Consider the following 16,647-nt stretch of genomic DNA (forward strand, 5'->3'; position numbering starts at 1 on the left):
TACTGAGCGTACAAAACAATAGGAACACCTGCTCTTTCCATGACATAGACTAACCAGGTGAATCCAGGTGAAAGCTCTAATACCTTATTGATGTCACTTGTTAAAACCACTTCAATCAGTGTAGATGAAGGAGAGGAGACAGGTCAAAGAAGGATTTTTAAGCCTTGAGACAATTGAGACATGGATTGTGTATGTGTGCCATTCAGAGGGTGAATGGGCAAGACAAAAGATTGAAGTGCCTTTGAACGGGGTATGGTAGTAGGTACCAGGCGCACCGGTTTGAGTATGCCAAGAACTGCAAAGCTGCTGGGTTTTTCATGCTCAACAGTTTCCCCGTGTGTATAAAAAATGGTCCACCACCGAAAGGACATCAGAAAACTTTTTTGTATTATAATTTTTTTAACCCTTTTTTCTCAAGCACTGTAGTGCCTTAGACCGCAGCGCCACTCGGGAGGCCCTATCCAGCCAACTTGACACAACTGTGGGAAGCATTGGTGTCAACATGGGCCAGCATCCCTGTAGAACGCTTTCGACACCTTGTAGAGTCCATGCCCTGATGAATTGAGGCTGTTCTGAGGGAAAAAGGGGGTGCAACTTAATATTAGGAAGGTGCTCCAAATGTCTTGTACGCTGAGGGCATGCCACACTGAACAGAAATATAAACGCAACATGCAACAATTTATAGTTTTTTTTACTGAGTTACAGTTCATAAGGAAATCAGTCAATTTAAATAAATGAATTAGTCCCTAATCTATGGATTTCACATGACTGGGAATACAGATATGCATCTGTTGATCACAGATACCTTTAAAAAAAAAAAGTAGGTGCAAACGGCACATTTTAGAGTGGCCTTTTATTGACCCCAGCACAAGGTGCACCTGAGTAATGATCATGCTGTTTAACCAGCTTCTTGATTTGCCAAATCTGTCAAGTGGATTGATTATCTTGGCAAAGGAGAAATGCTCACTAACATGGATGTTAACAAATTTGTGCACAAAAATTCTGGAATCTTTTATTTCAACACATGAAACATGGGACCAACACTTTACATGTTGAGTTTATATTTTTATTCAGTATATTTCCCAGACACTCCTGGACTAAAAAGCTATACTCCATTGAGAATGCTTTTAGTCCTGGACTAGGCTTAATCTGTGTCTGGGAAACCGGCCAATGAAGTACAGCCTTTGGACTTGTTTTTAACTCTTTTTCTCTCCCCCCCTTCAGGAGGAGCAGAACCGAGGAAAGCCCAACTGGGAGCACCTCAATGAGGACCTGCATGTCCTGATCACGGTGGAGGACGCTCAGAACCGCGCTGAGATCAAGCTGAAGAGGGCCGTGGAGGAGGTCAACAAACTACTGGTGCCTGCGGTGAGTCAGTGGCCCCGTGTCACTTCCTGTTGCCGAGGGCCAGTGATGCATGGCTCAGAAGAAAGCTCTCATAAATGTCACCAATCAGATGTGTTTATTTAAAGAGCTGAAATTGATGTCATGTGTATTATTATATTGAGGAAGCAAATATCAAGTGGTAAACATGGATTGGTTGTAGTTCACTCTAGATTGTATTTCTGTGCTAAACGAGTCATGTGCAAGATGATGTGCCATAATGTGCGTGTGTGTGCGCGTGTGCATGCAAAAATGGTCATCACTCTTGCAATGAAATTATGTATCAGCCAACAGCTTAATATTAGAATTTCATTCAAATGAGCTGAGCGTTATAGAATCAGCACAAAAGCAATTGCCCTTTAAAACGAATTACCGCTGATTGCACATTCAAGTAGTCAGCTTTTATGTCAGTGGCTAAAGCTATACGACTATATTTATATCCTCCCCAAAAAAACATACAGCGGTTTCTTTTATAGAGAAATCAATACCAAAGACGTCCATGTGTTTGTGTGTGCGCGCATGCACAGGGGCTTGCATGAGGGCGGGCGAGAGAGCGAGAGATGTTTTTGCTGATCCTCCACATGTTCTCCCTTTCATTTCCTTGGTGTCACTTGATGAACAGGAAGTGAGAGTTTCCATCATAGTGAGAAAGGGGAAGTTTAGGAAGGAACCTGCAGGACGGTGTCATCGTCTCAGTCTGCTGGAGGGATTATTTTCCTTTCTTAAAGCATGGCGACTCAAAAGGATAAAAAACTGCCTTTTGGTCAAATAAACCCAAAAGGACTAAGGGTTGAAATAGCACATGAGATTCACCACCGATGGGCTCTGGTTATGTGTGTGTACGCACAGATTGAAATAACCCGCAGGACGTGTGTGTGTGTGTGTGTGTGTGTGTGTGTGTGTGTGTGTGTGTGTGTGAGGGAATGAATGATGATGAAATAGGGTTGAAAGAGGATCGTGGGTGAATAAGTCATTCACTCTTGGAGGAGTCTTTGTATCGTATTACATGTGTCCGTCATTGATACATTACACCCCACCATAGATGAATGGCCATGCTGGATGTCCATGTGCAGCCTACAGTTAGCATGACGTCTCCGAGGTTAGCCGGCCCATGTCTCCCAACCCATCTGTTGATGAAGTTTCTGGGAAGTAGAAAGTCGGTTCCTTTTCTGTGTCTGTCAGGAGTCTATTTGGGACAACGTGACATCGGAGGGCCTCCGTAAGATCATGTGATTGGCTGGCTAGGTCCTATGGGGTCATAGGTGCTCTCTAGGTTATGCTGTCATACACAGACCCCGACAGGCTGCTAACACAGAAAGCATGACCCGTGTAGCTGATCCTCATTGATCAAATTACCGCTCATAAATGAATGATGAACACTAAGACGAGTAAGGTCAGGCATCTGAGGAACCTGGATGGGAGTCAAGGTAGGTGAGTGTGTGTGATTTTGTATTTACTGTAGGTAGGTTTGGGCTGCAGATGTTAGTTGGAAGCAGGGCTGATTTGGGTGGGAATGACTCACCCACTGGCTAACGAGGAACAGATCAGGAAATGACGTGATCAGCATCCCATCACAGGGCCGAAGCAGTCACTCGTACACACCCTGTTAATGGTAGATATAGGACTACTACTGCTATGAGAATTTTGATTCATATTTTTTATTTTTTTTTGCTTGTCAATGAAAGTTTTCAAACCCCAGAATTTAGGATGTTTGTTTCTCAAGAACAGAAAGCCTTCAAGCACCGTTCCAGGCGTTGCTCTGACGAGGATAAGCAAATATATTGACATTTGTCTGATGGCAAATGTTTTAAAAGACTGTGACGTGATGAGGCATATCTACTGCTTTGCCTTGGTACTGCAGAAATAAAGCTAGGGGCTCTGCCAGCTTTATTAGCTAATAAAGGGATGTCACTCTCCCTTGGGCCTCAAGCTTCCACCAACAACAGACATTAATGTTCCGGCTATCAGAGTAGAGATACCAGCATCCTTCAGGTAAAACCACTGTAAAACAACAGTCTCCGTTGTCCCCACTGCTCTGAAACACACCCACATGACAGTATCTCGCTCTCCTTCCCTCTCCCTCCACCATCTCTTCTCTCCCCTTTCTCCTCTGCCCTCTCCTCTCATCTAGCCCCCCCCCCCTTCCGCACCTCCTCTCCCCTCTAGCATCTCCTCTCTCCCCTTTCTCCTCTGCCCTCTCCTCTCATCTAGCCCCCCCCCTTCCGCACCTCCTCTCCCCTCTAGCATCTCCTCTCTCCCACACTCCCATCCTCTCCCCCTAACCCCCCTCTCAGCGTGGCCAGTGTGATCTCACGGATAGGTCCTGGCCGGGAGGCAAGCGTGTGTGAGTGAAGGAGTGAACCCAACAACCCTGTGTGTACAACCCATTAACGGGACCAGCGTTTGCCTCCAGGGGCTTGTCGCAAGCAAAGAAAATAAAGAAGGGGATGTGTTTTTCCCCACTGTTTGTGTAAAGATAACAGCCAGCAGCTTTTCCTCTCCAACTCTCCTAAAGAGCTCCTTAATCCCCGCAGAAATTTACATACAGATTGAACGCGTCGGTTGACGTTCAATCTGCCAGTTCTGCTCCGTCGTCAGTTGGGCAGTGGAGTGACACATGTTGCTGGGAGTTTTCTATCTCTAGGCATATAGGACAGCAGCCTGCCGTGGTGCATAGCAACGCATGTATATGATAGAATGACATTAGCACACTGGTTGGTGGTACAGTTATATGAATCGGGTGAACTGTCAGTTCTGGCTCACATTTAGTACCTTCAGGTTCAGATGCATACATGATGCATACACGATGCATACACGCTGCATACACTCATGAACGACATCCAGCTGCAAATAGCTTGCCATCACATCACCTACATAGCAATCACATCACCTGCATAGCAATCACATCACCTGCATAACAATCACATCACCTACATAGCAATCACATCACCTACATAGCAATCACATCACCTACATAGCAATCACATCACCTACATAGCAATCACATCACCTGCATAGCAATCACATCACCTGCATAGCAATCACATCACCTACATAGCAATCACATCACCTGCATAGCAATCACATCACCTACATAACAATCACATCACCTGCATAGCAATCACATCACCTACATAGCAATCACATCACCTACATAGCAATCACATCACCTACATAGCAATCACATCACCTACATAGCAATCACATCACCTACATAACAATCACATCACCTACTAAGAACCATAAAAACTGAGAATCTCGACGCTGAGAACATTATCATAATCATTATCATCAGCGGTAGCAGTAGCAGTGCCTGTGTGCTTGCAGCGTTCAGTGACCAGCAACCGTGCCAAAAGCAATTATCATCACTGGCATTGTAGCATGAGTAAGACCAGTCCCCTGTGTGACTATGCCGACTGTCTGGCTGTACTACTCCCTCTGCAATCGTCAGTTTGCCACTGAGCCATACAAAATGAGGGGGACAAAATCATGTGTGTGTGTAAATGTGTGCGTGCACTCCAGCAGGAGTGTGCGTAACTCCCTGACTTACTCATCTGCAGGGGCGCAACTTTGGTTTTAGAAGTGGGGGGGACATTAAGATGTATTTTCTTTTTTTTTTTTTTTTTTGAAAAATCCAGTCTGATAAACAACTCCAAACAGCCTACCCGATGCTCAGAGGCGTCCGCATGGTCCTAAAGCACACTGTTGCCTCATTTTGTATCACATTCCAATGATAAAACTGGGGCGGGACAAAAATGCAATTTCAGAATGTGGGGGGGGACATGTCCCCGTCCCCGGTGAAAGTTGCACCTCTGCTCATCTGTAACAGATTGTTGCAAATAAGAAATTCCTGTAAAGTCTTAATGACTCAAATGATCTGTAATAAAAAAAACTCTGATCTAAATATACTGTACTCATAAAGTGTTTACGGTAGTACATATGATTTATAGGTACTCTTAAGACTGTCCTCCAGCTGAAGAACATGGTGGTAAGTCAGTCAGCTGATGTTAGCCTGTGAGACCCCTCTATCTGTCCACTGGTTGCATTAACCTTTACACTGACCTTGACCATGTGAATCATCCCTGTCACATCCATGCATTTAACCCTTAAACCTCCTCCCCTACACCAGCATATCAAAAAGACTCACGTGTCAATTCCTAGTACAGTAAATAGGAAGACGTGCAACTTCAGCACTAGGCTGTGTGTGTGTGTGTATATAATAAATATAATAAATATAAAGAAATAAGAAAAAAGTAGACATCAAAAGCACCCATGCCAACAGCCATGCCAACAGCCACCTGACGTAATCAGTCCCTGCAGGATTTTGCATGTTTTTTGGTTGTGATAGTTGTGAGAAAAATGTATTGATTTGCTGCAGCAATTCTGACCTTTTGCATGGCAATTAACGAACATTTTGGTCCCGTTTTTACCATGAAATCTATGATGGGGGGAGAGGTTTGTTGACGTGTAGCTTGATTGAACCATTTTATGCAGTAAAAGTGCGGTGATCGGTTTAAATTGCGAACCCTATTTTTGAACAAGGTGGTCGAATGTTTTATACAGTAATATTGCAGAGATTTGACCGTTTTCTATGCCGTAATAGTGCACTGATTCGTCAAATTTTACAAGCCCTCGCATAATATGCAAGAAATTGTTGATTTTGCAAACAAAAAAATGTGATTGCAGAATGGCAAAATCCTGGAAGGACTGCGTAATGCTGTCACTGATAGCAGTGGAGGCTCTCTCTGCTGCCTGTCTCTACTCTGTGCCTCCCCAGTAGACAGTCGTAGCAGCAGTAGCAAACAGACTCAGAGCCTAAACGGCCGGCGCTGAGGGGACCAGCTTTAATTAAAGTCCTGTCTATCAGCAGGGCCTCGCAATGGCTCCTGGCCCCCACCACTCTCACAGACAGATGCAGGCTCTAATTGTCCGGGCTCAAAGATCAAGTGGAATTCAAATGGTGGAGGATTTGTGTGTGTGTGTGTGTGTGTGTGTGTGTGTGTGTGTGTGTGTGTGTGTGTGTGTGTGTGTGTGTGTGTGTGTGTGTGTGTGTGTGTGTGTGTGTGTGCGTGCGTGCCCCTCATCCCACCCCGTAGGCTTGGCCAGCTGTGCCAGTGTAGTGTTTGAGCGAGGCAAACCTGAGTAAACAGACACACTGCGTCTGGGACTCAAACCTCCTGCAACCCAGCCCAGCCTGTCAGTCAAGTCTCCTCCTTAGCCCTAAGCAGAAGAGGACACATCTACAATGGACAGTTTTTATTAAACACTTGCTGTCTCGAGGGAAACACTCAGCGGTTCACTCCACTTCTTGGGTTTGTCAGCTTTTGTTTCTTTCCGTCTTTCTCCGTCTCACTCGCTCTCTGTTTCTCGCTCTCTCATTGCCGTGCTCATTCTCAGACTCATTTGCTCCACACAATCTGTCCGTAAACTCTCACTGTCGTCTCAACATTTTACACGCTGACACTGCAAGCTTGAACTGGTGCTATGATATTGCGCGCACACATCTATACACACATTTTCTCTTGTCTTGAGACGGCCTTGAGTTCTCCTGAGATTTTAGGAGGCTAGGCGCATTGGTCCAAATCCCTGGCCACTTGTGAATTTTACTTAGAGTCTACATCGGCAAGTTTCCAGTGGAGGGATTTTCCAGCATGTTCCGTTCAATGGGGGTTAGCCACAGACAGCTGACGCATTTTAGACAGGATCAAGTACACTCTCACTAGCAGATACTTTAAAGGGGGCTGGATATGCCACTGAAATTCCCGCACATCCTTAGGGGGTTGGGAACTTGATGAAAATCAATTCGGTGTACAAGCCAGGGCACGGGAGAATCAGCCGTGTGTTAGGTAAGAGAGGCAGAGGGAAGCATCGGCATTTGTGCTCGACAATTGTACAGACTTGTATTATGAGGGAAGAGAGAGCAGTGCAGAATGGCTGAACAAAAGCCCACTGGTTTGTGGGAGTTCCCATCTGTTCCCTTTGCAGCACAATAGACCCTCTCTTGCATGACATGTTTTTCTGCTGCTCACTGTCTCTGAGAATGCAGGGCCCCAGCCCAGGACCCATGAGGGAGGGTCAGCCCAGCTGAATAGAGTTCAGATGTGCGCGAGACTCGGCCGGTGTGTGCGTTTAGGTGGGGTGGCTGGATGTTGTGCGCGTGTCTGTGTGTGTGCGTGCATGGATGCATGAAGAGGTGTATGATTCTGATTCATGTTAGCTTATGCATGTGACTGATCTGCAGCTATGTGAAGTTGTGAGAGTGTGTCTGTGTGTGAGAGAGAGAGAGAGAGTGTGTGCGTGTATGTGCGTTGGTAACTGTGTGTCTCCGTGTGTGGCTCTGGTTCTTGTATGTGTGAACAGCAGGGACCTCTTCTCTGGTCACATGATTGAGTAGTCATCCAGGTCTTTGAGGCAGAAAGACCATCAAAAGAGCCTTTGTTTACAACTGGAGTGTGGAAATCTTGAACTGGGCTTTCTGCTCCTTCGGGGCTGGATAATGCTCTCTGTGGGGCTTTCCTCTCCCCTTTCCTTCCCTGCTCCGCTCTGGGCTTCAGAGGTCATCTCTCCCCATTTCTCTCTGTCTCCCTTTCTCTCTCTTTGTCTCCCACTCTCTGTCTCTCTGTCTGTCTATCTCTCTCTCTCTGTCTCTATCTCTCTCGCTCTCTCCCTCTGTCTCTCCCTCTCTGTCTCATTCTCTCTCAAACACAAAGACTGTAACACAGTCTCTCCCCCTCTCTTTCCCTCGCTATTAAATCATTTTGGAGAGTTAAGTATTTCTCACTGAATCAATCCAGTACATGACCCTCTCTGTCCTCGCACCCAACGGCTCCCTCTCTCTTCCTCTCTCCTCCCCTCCTTTACATTGGGTATCTGGCAGAAAAAAAACGGGGGAATGGGGTGAAGGGGGGGGGGGGTAGAAAATGTGTCTCCGTGGCAACCTGTTGAATGGCTCTCGTTCCGGGCCTTCAAAAGAGCCCAGGCCATGTGACTGTAAAAAGAAAGGCTTGGATTCCTCCCTGACTACCCCTGTTTTCAGACAGCGATGGGCGAGCAAGGACCCCCCCCCCAAGCTCTGGGAAACAAGCTGTCCATCTCCATCCTCACCCTATCGCCTATGTTGTTTCGAAATATTTTGGACCTTTATTTAAGGATAACTATTTAACAAATTCTTATTTACAATGACGGCCTACCCCGGCCACACCCGTACGACGCTGGGCCAATTGTGCGCCGCCCTATGGGACTCCCAATCACGGCCGGATGCGACGCAGCCTGGATTTGAAACCAGGGACTGCAGTGACGGCTCTTGCACCCCTCTTCCTCCTTCACCTCCCCCCCTCTGGTAGTGAGTGATTAGGCCTGTAAAAAATAGTGTTTTGAGAGTCGACAGACAGAGAAATGAATCTAGTGCTGCTGTGCTGTTTTGCTTAGATATAGCATTTCACCAGCTGCCTGCCTGCCATCCTGGGGCGTGTGTGAAACATAATGTCACCTCTGAAATAAAGGCCTGTTCTAAAAATGTACCTTCTGTCAAGAAAACGTCTAATTTCTCACATACAGGGCAGTTACTGTGTAATGGAGCACTTGACTTCAATGATATCTATTACAGACCTTTGTAAAATGTCAACAATGTATTGTTGTATGTGTGAGAAATGAAGACTGATGTGTTTGTTGAACTCTGCGAGACTGAAATGGAGTGGATCGTACAACACCAGTCAAAAAATGTTTCACAAATAAATTAAGAGTGAATTATTTGACTTCTATGTATTTTGTTAGAGATCTATCCATATGACATTTTAGTCATTTAGCAGACTCTTTTTCAAGGGCTTGATCAATAGCAGAAATAAGACTGTTATTTGCAAAACAATTCAAAATTGCCTATGCACAGAAGCCTTTCACTGTTGCCTAAAAGTTCTCATACCAAATTCATTGTCTCTGAGACACACTCAAAGACAGTTGAACATGATCCATTAATCGTTATGAATAAGTAACAGACACAGTAATATTACAATAGGTAATTCCAACACTGTTATCACAGCAATCTCTATTTCAACACGTTTCTTCACTATTACATTCCAGACTGTTTGGCTCTGAAAAGGATAGAGAGGAGACGCTTTTTTGAGAGCGGATAGCGAAACGGTAGACGGACAGCGTCTTTTGGAAGATTTTAAGAGATGTGGAGACAGAGACAGATTGGGGAGGAAGTGACAGACACGGTCGCCCTGTTTTTATCTCCTAGCCAACTTTTTAGTATTTTGCGTAAATATTTTATTCTTATTTTATTATTTGCTCAGAACGTTTGTAGTATTATTTCCTATTACCGAAAATCACTTTTGGACCAGAAATGTGACTTCTCTGACCTGAATCCTTTGTTTAGACTTCCCGGGGTAGCCCCAATCATCCCGGGTGCTACACCAAAACATTGTCGCCGGAGTAGAGGGAGGAGAGGTGGGGTTGTAGTCAGGCTCAGGTGGCAAGCAAACCATCCATCAGTTCCAAGTATTCATCTATTACTCGCTAACATTCCTGGACAATAAAGTAGACGAGCTCAGGTGGAGGGTCTCCTTTCAGAGAGACATAAGGGACTGTAACATACTCTGTTTTATGGAATCATGGCTCTCTTTCCAGACATATTGTCCGAATCCATACAGCCAGCAGGGTTCTCCGTTCATCGTGTGGTCAGGATGAATGAAGCAAAGGCGGAGGGGTATGTCTCATGATTAACAACTCATGGTCACCGTCAAATGCCTGACACATTACCTCCTGAGATAATTTTCTCTGGAGGTAATGCCGACAACGCGACAGCTCTCAAGGAACTACACTGGACTTCGTGCAAACTGGAAACCGCATATCCTGAGGCCGCATTTGTTGTAGCAAATAGTCTGGGTAGCAATTTGATTAGCTGTTCAGGAGTCTTATGGCTTGGGGGTAAAAGCCGTTTAGAAGCCTCTTGGACCTAGACTTGGCGCTCCAGTATGGGATGGCAGGAAACTTGACCGCGGTGATGTACTGGGCAGTACGCACTACCCTCTTTAGTGCCTTGCGTTCCGAGGCTGAGCAGTTGCCATACCAGGCAGTGATGCAACCCGTGAGGATGCTCTTGATGGTGCAGCTGTAAAACCTTTTGAGGATCTGAGGACCCATGCTAAATATTTCCAGTCTCTTGGGGGGGAATAGGTTTTGTTGTGCCCTCTTCACGACTGTCTTGGTGTGCTTGGACCATGTTAGTTTGTTGGTGATGTGGACACCAAGGAACTTGAGGCTCTCAACCTGCTCCACTACAGCCCCGTCGATAAGAATGGGGGCGTGCTCAGTCCTCCTTTTCCTGTAGTCCACAATCATCTCCTTTGTCTTGATCACGTTAAGGGAGAGGTTGTTGTCCTTGCACCACACGGTCAGGTCTCTGACCTCCTCCCTATAGGCTGACTCATCGTTGTCGGTGTCATCAGAAAACTTAATGATGGTGTTGGAGTCGTGCCTGGCCGTGCAGTCATGAGTGAACAGGGAGTACAGAAGGGGACTAAGCAGGCACCCCTGAGGGGCCCCCGTGTTGAGGATCAGCATGGCGGATGTGTTGTTACCTACCCTTACCACCTGGGGGTGTCCCGTCAGGAAGTCCAGGATGTGAGCCAAGACCAGCCTTTCAAAGCATTTCATGGCTACAGATGTGAGTGCTACGGGTCAGTAGTCATTTAGGCAGGTTACCTTAGTGTTCTTGGGCACAGGGACTATGGTGGTCTGCTTGAAACATGTTGTTCTTACAGACTCAGACAGGGAGAGGTTGAAAATGTCCATGAGGACACACCTTGTGAATGTTGACCTGTTTAAAGGTTTTATTCACATCGGCTGCGCAGAGCGTGATCACACAGTCGCCCGGAACAGCTGATGCTCTCATGCATGTTTCAGTGTTAGCATCGAAGCGAGCATATTTAGCTCGTCTGGTAGGCTCGTGTCACTGGGCAGCCCTTGGCTGTGCTTCCCTTTGTAGTCTGTAATAGTTTGAAAGCCCTGCCACATCCGACAAGCGACGGAGCCGGTGTAGTACGATTCGATCTTAGTCCTGTATTGATGCTTTGCCTGTTTGATGGTTCGACGGAGGGCATAGCGGGATTTCTTATAAGCTTCTGGGTTAGAGTCCCGAATCCAGGTGAAAGGTACGATCCTTATTGATGTCACTTGTTAAATCCACTTCAAACCAGTGTAGATGAAGGGGAGGAGATTTTTAAGCCTTGAGAAAATTGAGACATGGATTGCGTATGTGTGGTGTGCCATTCAGAAGGTGAATGGGCAATACAAAGGATTTAAGTGCCTATGAATGGGGTATGGTAGTATGTGCCAGGCGCACCGGTTTGTGTCAAGAACTGAAACGCTGCTGGGTTTTTCCACATTTTGTTACGTTACAGCTTTATTCTAAAATGGATTAAGTCATTTTTTACCCTCATCAATCTACAAACAATACCCCATAATGACAAAGCAAAAACAGGTTTTTTTAGACATTTTTGCTAATTTCTAGTATTATTATTCTAGTATTCAGACCCTTTACTACAGCATCATGTCTTCTTGGGTATGATGCTACAAGCTTGGCACACCTGTATTTTGGGAGTTTCTCCCATTCTTCTCTGCAGATCCACTCAAGCTCTGTCAGGTTGGATGGGGACCGTTGCTGCACAGCTATTTTCAGGTCTCTCCAGAGATGTTCTATCGGGTTCAAGTCCGTACTCTGGGCCACTCAAGGACATTCAGAGACTTGTCCCAAAGCCACTCCTGCATTGTCTTGGCTGTGTGCTTAGTGTCGTTATCCTATTGGAAGGTGAACCTTTGCCCCAGTCTAAGGTCCTGAGCGCTCTGGAGCAGGTTTTCATCAAGGATATTTCTGTACAGGTTTCCTCCAGACGTGATGTTTGGCATTCGGGCCAAATAGTTAAATCTTGGTTTCATCCGACCAGAGAATCTTGTTTTTCATGGTCTGAGAGTCCTTTAGGTGCCTTTTGGCAAACTTCAAGCGGAATTTAATGTGCCTTTTACTGAGGAGTGGCTTCCGTCTGGTCACTCTACCATAAAGGCCTGATTGGTGGAGTGCTGCAGAGATGGTTGTCCTTCTGGAAGGTTCTCCCATATCCACAGAGAAACTCTGGAGCTCTGTTAGAGTGACCATCGGGTTCTTGTTCACCTCCCTGACCAAGGCCCTTCTCCCCTGATTGCTCAGTTTGGCAAGGCGGCCAGCTCTAGGAAGAGTCTTGGTGGTTCCAAACTTCTTCCATTTAAGAATGATGGAGGCCACTGTGTTCTTGGGGATCTTCAATACTGCAGAAATCTTTTGGTACCCTCCCCCAGATTTCTGCTTCCACACAAGCCTGTCTCGGAGCTGTACGGACAATTCCTTCAACCTCATGGCTTGGTTTTTTCTCTGACATGCACTGTCAACTGTGGGACCTTATATAGACAGGTGTGTTTCTTTCCAAATTATGTCCAATCAATTGAATTTATCACAGGTGGACTCCAATCAAGTTGTAGAAACATCTCAAGGATGATCAATGGAAACAGGATGCACCTGATCTCAACTACGAGTCTCATAGCAAAAGGTCTGAATCCTTATGTAAATAAGGTATTTCTGGTTTTTTTTATTCTAAAACCCTGTTTTTCGCTTTGTCATTATGGGGTATTGTGTGTAGATTGATGAGGGAAAAATGTGTTTAATCCATTTTAGAATAAGGCTGTAATGTAACAAAATCTGGAAAAAGTCAAGGGGTCTGAATACTTTCCGAATGCACTGTATATTTCGGACTATCAACTTTTTGATGTCTGTATTGTTATTGTATTGCTAGCTATTACTACACTATTGGAGCTAGAAACATAAGCATTTCACAGCTCCTGTAATAACATCTGAAAATCTGTATATGCAACCGATAAACTTTGATTTGAGCTGTTCAGTTAAGGAGTTTGTTCTCCCATCCTCGTCACTTCTGATCTGTATTCTGATGGGAAGAGGTGCCCTGCGTAAGTAAGCCAGTGTGTTTGCCTGCACTGTGTGCCTCTGATTGTTGGTGTGCATGTGTGTGTGAGTGTTTATTTGTGAGTGTGTGTGTCCATCCGTGCACCATTCGTTCCTAATGTACCCAGCTCATGTGAATGTAGATTACGCTCTCCTTTGCTCTTGCGCTTCACCCAAAACATCAATTGTCATTCACAGAAGTCATAAAACCCCAACTGGACTTGTGTGTACATCCTTCTAACCTTGGGGACAAGGAGAAGTATGTCCCATTTCAATGACCTAGCACCATAGTTATGAGAGGGAAAGGGGCACATTAATACTGTCCTGTTTTAGACGAGAGCCCACCTTAATAGCAACCTTATCATAGTAACCGACCTTACCGCTGAAATTACACAATCTTACAGCTATTACAGATGCCATAGCATTCACTACAGGCATGTTAGACAAAGGTAGGTGAACAATAGCTTTATTATATTACAGGCTTGTGTTTATACAGTAACTCATATAAAAACTCTCCAACAGGCCTCCTGTATCCTCAAGAAAGCCTTTATATGTAATCACACATGTAACTTGCTGATGATGTACCTTTTATAAAACTGATGAATTGATATTGATTGATCGTGCTATTGACCTTATCAAACCATGTTAGCATCTCAACACGAGCTTCATTCTATCTCCCAGTCAAGTGTCTCACGGTCATCAGTGATGCAGTCGTGTCGAAGCATTCCACCAGAGCAGCCTATTTCACATGCAGAGATCACACACAGTAACCTCATGCACTGGGGACACCATGCCGCTCTCTCTCTCCCGCTCTCTTTTTATTCCAAAGCCAATCAACATGAAAGCGCCATGCGCCCCGAGTAGCGCAGGGAACTCTCAGAGATTATCAGGTGAGATGCCGAACACTTCCTTAAGTTTCCCCGCTCCCCTTCACTTCCCGTGACCAACCATGACTTTGACTTCTCACCCAGTTTCAAATAAGTGTGTGCGAGAGAGCACACAGTGGCTAGTTACCATACACACAATACACCTACACACACAGGTGGACAAATATACTTAGCTAGTCCTCATCTGTCAGTAAGTACACACTACCCACGTACAGTGCATTCGGAAACTATTCAGACCCCTTCCCTTTTTCCACATTTCGTTATGTTACAGCCTTATTCTAAAATGGATTTAAAAATTACATTACATTACATTACATTTAAGTCATTTAGCAGACGCTCTTATCCAGAGCGACTTACAAATTGGTGCATTCACCTTATGATATCCAGTGGAACAACCACTTTACAATAGTGCATCTAAATCTTTTAAGGGGGGTGGGGGGGTTAGAAGGATTACTTTATCCTATCCTAGGTATTCCTTAAAGAGGTGGGGTTTCAGGTGTCTCCAGAAGGTGGTGATTGACTCCGCTGTCCTGGCGTCGTGAGGGAGCTTGTTCCACCATTGGGGTGCCAGAGCAGCGAACAGTTTTGACTGGGCTGAGCGGGAACTGTGCTTCCTCAGAGGTAGGGGGGCCAGCAGGCCAGAGGTGGATGAACGCAGTGCCCTTGTTTGGGTGTAGGGCCTGATCAGAGCCTGAAGGTATGGAGGTGCCGTTCCCTTCACAGCTCCGTAGGCAATCACCATGGTCTTGTAGCGGATGCGAGCTTCAACTGGAAGCCAGTGGAGAGAGCGGAGGAGCGGGGTGACGTGAGAGAACTTGGGAAGGTTGAACACCAGACGGGCTGCGGCGTTCTGGATGAGTTGTAGGGGTTTAATGGCACAGGCAGGGAGCCCAGCCAACAGCGAGTTGCAGTAATCCAGACAGGAGATGACAAGTGCCTGGATTAGGACCTGCGCCGCTTCCTGTGTGAGGCAGGGTCATACTCTGCGAATGTTGTAGAGCATGAACCTACAAAAATAAAAATCCTCATCAATCTACAAACAATAACCTATAATGACAAAGTTAAAAGTTTTTTTTTTAAATGTTTGCAAATGTATTAAAATTTAAAAAAAAACAGAAATACCTTATTTACATAAGTATTCAGACCCTTTGCTATGAGACTTGAAATTGATCTCAGGTGCATCCTGTTTCCATTGATCATCCTTGAGATGTTTCTACAACTTGATTAGAGTCCACCTGTGGTAAATTCAGTTGATTGGACATGATTTGGAAAGGCTCACACCCCACAGTTGACAGTGCATGTCAGAGCAAAAACTAAGTCATGAGTTCAAAGGAATTGTCCGTAGAGCTCTGAGACAGGATTGTGTTGAGGCACAGACCTGGAGAAGGGTACCAAAAAATGGTCCCCAAGAGCACAGTGGCCTCCATCATTCTTAAATGGAAGAAGTTTGGAACCACCAAGACTCGAGAGCTGGCCACCTTGCCAAACTGAGCAATCGGGGGAGAAGGGCCTCGGTCAGGGAGGTGGTCAAGAACCTGATGGACACGCTGACAGAGTTCCAGAGTTCATCTGTGGAGATGGGAGAACCTTCCAGAAGGACAACCATCTCTGCAGCACTCCACCAATCAGGCCTTTATGGTAGTGGCCAGACGGAAGTCACTCCTCAGTAAAAGGCACATGATATCCTGCTTGGAGTTTGCCAAAAGGCACCTAAAGTACTCTCAGACCATGAAAAACAAAATTCTTTGGTCTGACGAAACCAAGATTGAACTCTTTGACCTGATTGCCAAACATCACGTCTGGAGGAAACCTGGCACTATCCCTACGGTGAAGCAGGGTGGTGGCAACATCATGCTGTGGGGATGTTTTTCAGCGACAGGGACTGTAAGACTAGTCAGGATCGAGGGAAAGATGAACGGAGCAAAGTACAGAGAGATCCTTGATGAAAACCTGCTCCAGAGCGTTCAGGACCTTAAACTGTGGTGAAGGTTCACCTTCCAACAGGACAATAACCCTAAGCACACAGCCAAGACAATGCAGGAGTGGCTTCAGGACAAGTCTCTGAATGTCCTTGAGTGGCCCAGCCAGAGCCTGGACTTCAACCCGATCGAACATCTCTGGAGAGACCTGAAAATAGCTGTGCAGCAACACTCCCCATCCAATTTAACAGAGCTTGAGAGGATCTGCAGAGAAGAATGGGAGAAACTCCCCAAATACAAATCAAATGATATGTTATTTGTCACAAGTGCAGAATACAACAGGTGTAGACCTTACCGTGAAATGCTTACTTACAAGCCCTTAACCAACAATGTAGTTCAAGAAATAGAGTTAAGAAAATATTGACTAAATAAACTAAAGTAACATAAGAAAATAACATAACAATAACGA

The 16,647-nt window shown here is 45.5% G+C and overlaps 1 protein-coding gene across 4 annotated transcripts in view; it reads left to right on the top strand.

Annotated features, from left to right (window-relative positions):
• The window catches only part of LOC106576737 (protein quaking), an 89,921-nt gene that overhangs the window by 51,464 nt on the left and 21,810 nt on the right, over window positions 1–16,647 (top strand). For all 4 annotated transcript variants that reach the window (XR_006760324.1, XM_014154100.2, XM_014154097.2 and 1 more), the window contains exon 4: window positions 1,225–1,368. Coding sequence is in view for 3 of the 4 variants with exons in the window: in XM_014154100.2 (XP_014009575.1) it covers window positions 1,225–1,368 (144 nt within the window). In the remaining variant the exon portion in view is untranslated. The remainder of the gene's footprint in view (window positions 1–1,224; window positions 1,369–16,647) is intronic.

Source organism: Salmo salar, chromosome ssa18, assembly GCF_905237065.1.
Source record: "Salmo salar chromosome ssa18, Ssal_v3.1, whole genome shotgun sequence".
Classification (NCBI taxonomy): domain Eukaryota; kingdom Metazoa; phylum Chordata; class Actinopteri; order Salmoniformes; family Salmonidae; genus Salmo; species Salmo salar.